Source organism: Phragmites australis, chromosome 12 (assembly GCF_958298935.1).
Source record: "Phragmites australis chromosome 12, lpPhrAust1.1, whole genome shotgun sequence".
Classification (NCBI taxonomy): Eukaryota; Viridiplantae; Streptophyta; class Magnoliopsida; order Poales; family Poaceae; genus Phragmites; species Phragmites australis.
This window is the reverse complement of record NC_084932.1, coordinates 2,477,839-2,484,845: the sequence shown is the minus strand read 5'-3', so window position 1 is coordinate 2,484,845 and position 7,007 is coordinate 2,477,839. Positions and strand designations below refer to the sequence as shown.

The 7,007-nt window shown below is 51.2% G+C and overlaps 1 protein-coding gene across 1 annotated transcript; it reads left to right on the top strand.

Moving 5' to 3' along the window:
- The first annotated feature begins 1,152 nt into the window (after positions 1–1,152).
- LOC133887330 (cationic amino acid transporter 6, chloroplastic-like) lies at positions 1,153–6,575 on the top strand. The gene is made up of 5 exons (XM_062327260.1): positions 1,153–1,656; positions 2,533–2,755; positions 3,573–3,921; positions 4,299–4,530; positions 5,736–6,575. The coding sequence occupies exons 1-5, from the start codon at positions 1,227–1,229 to the stop codon at positions 6,305–6,307; spliced, it is 1,806 nt and encodes a 601-aa protein (XP_062183244.1). The 5' UTR covers positions 1,153–1,226; the 3' UTR covers positions 6,308–6,575.
- The last annotated feature ends 432 nt before the right edge of the window (positions 6,576–7,007 follow it).

The following is a 7,007-nucleotide window of genomic DNA, read 5'->3' as shown; positions in this document are numbered from 1 at the left end:
GAGAGGAGCTTGGATGGCCAAGACATGTCCAAGGGGGAGAAGAAAAAAGTGGAGTGGGGTGTGCGATGTTGACGATGAAGGTGGACCAAGTCAAAGAGAATTGGTGTGAGCCAAGATTAAATGCGTCACCACAGCACACGAAGCGTCTTTAGGAAACGTTGGGTCCGGACGTCCGGGTAGAAGCATTAGGTTATGCCCAACCGTTTTCTTCGGGGATTAAAATCTCGTCGTGAAGGGATTTTTATTTTCTTCAGCGCTCCAACGATTTCACTTCACAACGGGATTCTCAGGTCATTCACTTCAGCACGGGATTCTTTCTCTTTTTTCTTCGCAATTCCCCTCGAAGGGAAGCTGTTGAAGACGAAAAAAAATAAAGAGAATGAAAACAGGAAAGGGAATCAGGAAGGGAACGAAATGAAAGGAATATGATTGGGGATGATCTTATCGATTTACTTTGGACATTGGATAAAATGGATAAGGTTGTACGTGAGAGGAAAGCTTTAAAAAGATTCTAGCAGCTCATAAAATCCAAACTTTAATTTTGGAATGGGAGAAAATGCTCAATGAAAGTTTTAAGATTAGCGCCGGCATGTCCGGGACGGCTCCAATAATCTCCTCACATTTCTGCAATTCTGGGCCGCAGGTCAGCGCGTCTCACAACACAAGCATGCAAGGAAGGATTCAGGCCTGCTTACTTGTAAGCATGAGCGACGTGCTGAAAAAAAGAGAGCTTTGACCGAATTAATCACGAGATTCTGATGCTCTCTTACTCCGTATGTTTTAGAACAAACTGATGGATAATAGAGAGTAATAAAAAATGAAGAACAGAGACTGATGGTATTACATGCAAATCCTCATTACTAAACAGAGGTTCGAGTGACGGAATCTGATTCGAATTCAAATATCAGATTCGATAAAAAACATTAAACATATAAAATACAATTTAAAATTTGATACGGTGGTAAAAACAAGTTTAAGATATCGAGTAACAGTGTCCTCAGCCGCTCAACCGCTGCATCTCTCTCCTGTTTAGACATTTACTGTGCTGTTTTACCGTTACCTTCTTCATCACGAGAAGTTTACCACACCGGCGGTCCTTTCGCCGCCTCCTGCTCCATCACTCTTGCCTCTTTAAATACCTGGCCTTCACTCCCCACTCTCCACGCCTCCGCCTGCCACTCTCCTCCCGCCCCTCAAGAACCGCGCCCAAGCTCCCGCCGGCCGCCATGGACAAGGCTACGCTGGTGACGGAGCTGGACTCGGACGGCGCCGCGGGGGGCGGCGGCTCGGGCTCGTTCTCGAGCCTGCGCGCGTACGGTCGCGCTCTGGCGCAGACGCCGCGCCGCCTGGCACACCGCGGGTGCGCGGCCACGGCGCCGGCCGAGGAGATGAACCGCGTCCGGGCGCGTTCCGGCCCCCGCATGGCGCGCGCGCTGCGGTGGCCCGACCTCGTTGGCCTCGGCCTCGGTGGCATGGTCGGCGCCGGGGTGTTCGTCACCACGGGACGCGCCACCAGGATGTACGCGGGGCCAGGCGTCGTCGTGTCCTACGCCATTGCGGGGCTCTGCGCGCTGCTCTCCGCCTTCTGCTACACCGAGTTCGCCGTCGACATGCCCGTCGCCGGAGGCGCCTTCAGCTACCTCCGCGTCACCTTCGGTGAGCTGCCCCCATACATGCCAAAGATGTTTCTTTATGAATTTGTTAGAACTTAAAATTTCGCTTGGTTTTCGGCATTTCTTTAGTGTATTAATTTTGTCTCGGTTTGGGTTTGTTCGTGCGATTTACGGCTTCATGGATATTAGATTTGATTTCCCTTCTCTTTCAAAAAGATTTGCTTTCACTTTGACGGCTTTTTAAATTTTGTTGGTCCTTTCTCCCAAGCTTTTCATTCATGCCTTCACTCAATACCAATTTCTGAAAATTCACAAAAACTTCGGACAAAGATGCCAGGATATCAGAAGTAAGGAACCTAAATAAGGCTCAACTTTCTTCTTGCATGTTGGTTCGCCAATTCATTTTAGTTTTTTTTCCCCCTTCAAAAAGTATGAAACTCGCATGAACAGTTATCAAGAAAAGTTAGATTGAGACTTTCAACAAATTTTGTCACAGACACAAAGAGACATCCATATCCAAATAATGCTGCATGTCCCTTTCTCGCATCTCCTGAATGGCTTGCTCTTTTGGTCCTCATCGGACCTAGACTTTCTTGAAAGAAAAGATCCGACTCGTTTTCGCAACCACCATTTTCCCTATCACCACGAAAACAATCCTGTAGCTTGTATGTTGCTCTCTTCATGTCACGTTGGACAACGACTACTATATGCATATTCTTCAGTTCTGCCCATATATTTTATGGTTATCTGCTCCATGAAACATTGTGCATTCTTTCCATGGTTGTTCTCTTGTACTGCTTTGCCTTGTCTGGATCATTGGATGGATGTAGCAGGGGCTCTGAATCATCAACGTGCCGTTCTGCTGCCGTGGCGTGGTGATGATCTGCTTGGTTGGTTGTTGGCTTGTTTCTGTGGGCAGGGGAGTTCGCGGCGTTCCTGACGGGGGCGAACCTGATCATGGAGTACGTCTTCTCCAACGCTGCCGTGGCGCGCAGCTTCACGGCGTACCTCGGCACGGCGGTCGGCGTGGACGCGCCCAGCAAGTGGCGGATCGTCGTGCCGGGTCTGCCGGAGGGGTTCAACGAGGTCGACCTCGTCGCCGTCGTCGTCATCCTCCTCATCTCCGTCTGCATTTGTTACAGGTACATCACTACTGTAACTGTTACTAGCATGCGCAAACGTCAAATGCTCATGTCATAGCTCTAAAGTTTCCATTTCTCTATAACAAAAAAATATCATTTGTCTGGTCGAAAAGCTACATGTTTTTGGGGGGTGGGGGAGGGTGGTTTGCACAGAAGTGTCAGCTTACTTGTCTCTTCCCCTGGTTCTCTGTCTGTCTATTCTGCGCTTATTGTCACGAAGCTTCTGGCCATATTTGAGTCTTTTCGGCAGTCTCCAAATTTTAATGCAAATGACTCTTCTGTTTTGACAAATTTATGATTTATTTTTTATATTTTTTGTGCAAATGGATCACGTCACTGGTGTAGGCGCATCTGGTGGTTGTTAATGGTTTCCTTGCACGCTCTGCTCTGCAACCACCTGTGCTCATACGGCCCTGTTGGCTTTGTTTATGGCTAGGTTCCAAAATGTTCAGAGCAAGTTGAGCTGATTGAATTGCTCCTGTTCTATCTGTTTTGGAAAATTTTGATATCTTGTTATCAGAAAGGAAGGAATCTTGCCCATCACCGTTTTCCAGTTGTGCTGCCTCTTCCTTTCTTGCATGATGCAATGGTTTTTTTTTTTTTTTTTTTTTTTTTTTTTTTGGCAATGGCAGCAAGCTTTCTTAAGGAAGGAATTGCAGAAAGTAGCCATCTTTGCAGTTTTTTTCATTCTCATCCTCATCCTGGTTGTTTTGTAATCCATTTCTTTGCCATGACAAAATACTGGATTTGTTAAAAAGAGAATTTCAAACGTTTTGAAAATATTTTTCCATTTTCATCCTGTGCTCTGCAATGGCAGCACCAAGGAAAGCTCGGTGGTGAACATGGCCCTGACGGCCGTGCACGTGATCTTCATCCTGTTCATCATCGTCATGGGGTTCGTGCACGGCGACGCGCGCAACCTGACGCACCCCGCCGACCCGTCCCACCCGGGCGGCTTCTTCCCGCACGGCGCCGGCGGCGTGTTCAACGGCGCGGCCATGGTGTACCTGAGCTACATCGGCTACGACGCCGTTTCCACCATGGCCGAGGAGGTCGAGCGCCCCGCGCGCGACATCCCCGCCGGCGTCTCCGGCTCCGTCGTCGTCGTCACCGCGCTCTACTGCCTCATGGCCGCCTCCATGTCCATGCTCCTCCCCTATGACGCGGTACGTGGGCCCTCGCGCGCTCTTCTGTTCCGGCATTTCCGGTCCCACTTCTCAGTGCCACAGTTTCACTGGAGTCCTTCACCTCGAGCTACCGTATTCAAATCTAATTGGTTTCTGCAAAACTTTCAACACCTGAATTTTGCCTATTCTAGGAAGCCATCTGTCTCAATTTAAGATTCCCATTCAGGCATACATAATGTTTGTTCGTATCGCATAGAAAAGAGAGGGATCCTCTCGAAAAATAATCCTACTAGATCTAGTCTTATATATTTGTAGTTTAGATCTAAATTTTTACTTGTATTTGTAGGAGATGAGACGCTGATTAACATGTCAGTTTTTCACCTTGTGCAAAATGCTGTTTTTTTCCTGGTGTGCAGATTGACCCGGAGGCGCCGTTCTCGGGGGCGTTCAAGGGGCGGGAGGGGATGGGGTGGGTGTCAAACGTGATCGGCGCAGGGGCGAGCCTCGGCATCCTGACATCGCTGATGGTGGCGATGTTAGGGCAGGCTCGGTACCTATGCGTCATCGGCCGCTCCGGTGTCATGCCAGCTTGGCTCGCCAGGGTGCACCCCAGGACCGCCACCCCCGTCAACGCCTCCGCCTTCCTCGGTGCGTACGCCTTCTCCTTCCTCTTGATAGATAACCCCCTTCTCCTACAGTCCTACTTTGTTTGGAAACATCGACAACCCAGTGAGCCATGTGACGAGGCGACAACGACGAGCTGCCGCGAGTTCCTCGGCTTCTCCTAGACCTTGTGGCCAAAAATCCTGTTATGCGCACGGAATACTTGATAAGTCGTGGCTCAGCCTGACCTTGTCATTTAGGTCGGGTTAGGGTTCAGGATTGGGTTGGGCTCTATTGTCCAGTGGGCCTAGAGGGAAGTTCGGGGGTGGCGACCAGCGAGGCAGAGGTGGCAGGGGGCTGAGGCCGAGTGAAGAGAGTGTCGCCAGTCGGGCAGTGGAGGATCGTCGGTGGACGGTGGGGGCAAGGATCGGACTGAGTTAGCAGAGGGCGGGGCGGCGTGGTGGCGGTGGGAGGATGGGGGGCGCAGTGAGGTGGTGGGGTACCACTAGCCGCGAGTGGTGGGAGGAGGGGGAGTGGTGGAGGGGCGCCGTCGAGGATGACGGAGGCGGAGGCGAAAGAGCAAGCCAGTGGAGTTAGGTTGGGTTTCATTACCCAGCGGGCCTAGAGAGAGGGTCCGGAGGGTTGCATGGTGGTGGTGAGCGGGTGCGGGGGAGGGGGGTTGAGGCCGGGTGGCGAGGACGCTATCGGTGGGCGATGTCAATGGTAGGGGTGAGGATCTGACCGGATTAACGGAGGGTGGGACAACGCGATAGTGATGGGAGGACAGGGGCGCGGCGAGGCGGTGAGGCGGTTCTGGCCACATGTGGTGGGAGGCGGAGGTGGGGAGCTGGCGTTGTTCGAAATCTCCCGCGCTAGGAAGTAGCGTGTGTGCGCGGATTAGCACAGCCCTTTTGCAGCCCGGGAAGCTCGTGATAAAGCGGACATAGCACGGGTTTCAGTTGGGTTCTTGCAACGAAATCAACGACCAGGGAACGCTGGGGAAAGGAAAATTAATGCCAGTTGCTTGGTCTAATCCGAAACAAGCCAAGGAAACACATGAACCGTGGCGCCGTGGTTGACTCGTTCGTGCATGTCAGCTCGGCGTCGTCTCGCTCCCACGTCTCTCTCGTCTTGACCTGCCGTGTGCCATCGACGAGATAGAAAACGACACGTTCCTTGTCACATGCGGCTGCCGCTGACAGCCTCCATCTTTTCGGAGTTGACAATTTTGGTCGCTGGTGTGCGTTCAGGCCTGTTCACGGCGGCGCTGGCGCTGTTCACGGAGCTAGACGTGCTCCTCAACCTCGTCTCCATCGGCACGCTCTTCGTCTTCTACATGGTGGCAAACGCCGTCGTGTACCGCCGCTACGTGGGCGACTCTGATGGCGGCGACGGGCAGCGGCGGGACCGCGCATGGCCAGTGCTGGCGTTCATCCTCGCCTTCTCCCTGATCGCGCTTTCCTTCACGCTGCTGTGGCAGTTCGCGCCCCGCGGCGGCGCCAAGGCGGGGCTCCTCGCTGGGTGCGCCGCGGCGGCCGTCGCCACGGTCGCCGCGTTCCAGGAGCTAGTGCCGCAGGCGCGTGCGCCCGAGCTGTGGGGCGTGCCGGGCATGCCGTGGGTGCCGGCCGCGTCCGTGTTCCTCAACGTCTTCCTCCTCGGCTCGCTGGACCGGCCGTCGTACATCCGGTTCGGGTTCTTCTCGGCCGTCGCCGTGCTGGTGTACGTGCTCTATAGCGTGCACGCCAGCTACGACGCCAAGGAGAGCGGCGCGCTGGATGGAGCCGGCGGCGCCAAGGTGCTGGACGATGGCTGCAAGGTCTAGCAGGGTGGCTGGCATAAGCAGAGAGCTCTTTCTTCTTCTTTTTTATGTTGTTTTTTGTTAGGTTATGATTTAAGACTACCTTGTTAGCGGAAGAATCTAACATGGTAGAAAAACAACCGGAAGAAAACAGAGAGGGAAAAAATGCACCTGTAATTTGCAGGATGAGATGTACATATTCTTCTCTCTTTTTTCTTTCCACTAATTAAGTATTTGTACATTCCAATCAAAACATAAATATTAAATATAATAATATCAATCATAAACTCAAGATACAGATATATGGATGCGCTATAAAAACGTCGAACAAAACGTTAGGAGCGATATTGCGGTTTGATTTTATATGGGATATAAAGAGATTATCTGTTAATTTTTCTTCTAAATTTTTATTATTTTTAATTAGTAAAATAGATTTCACATCTATAGCCTTACTAAGCGGGGAGGTTGGAGAACTCATAATCTCTTCATTTATTTTTAATCAGTAAAGGAGTCCTATATTCATAGCATGTAACAAAGCACGTTGTTGTAGGACTATAGTAGATAATAAAATGTGATAATTTTTTTAAATTTTAGAGGATTTTATTAGATGAGATGAAAGTAAGGAAATAGGACGTGGGTGGCGCATTTCAGGGCTTGTGGTGAAAGCACACTGCATTCTTCTCCTCGCTGACCTGCATGCCGCAGCCGTGGCGCCATCAAGCAG

Excerpts from the sequence above, each read along its gene's own strand:
- LOC133887330 (XM_062327260.1), top strand. The coding sequence starts at position 1,227 with ATGGACAAGGCTACGCTGGTGACGGAGCTGGACTCGGACGGCGCCGCG. Across the intron at positions 2,756-3,572 it reads TCCGTCTGCATTTGTTACAG|CACCAAGGAAAGCTCGGTGG; the intron begins GTACATCACTAC and ends CTGCAATGGCAG. Across the intron at positions 4,531-5,735 it reads CAACGCCTCCGCCTTCCTCG|GCCTGTTCACGGCGGCGCTG; the intron begins GTGCGTACGCCT and ends GTGTGCGTTCAG.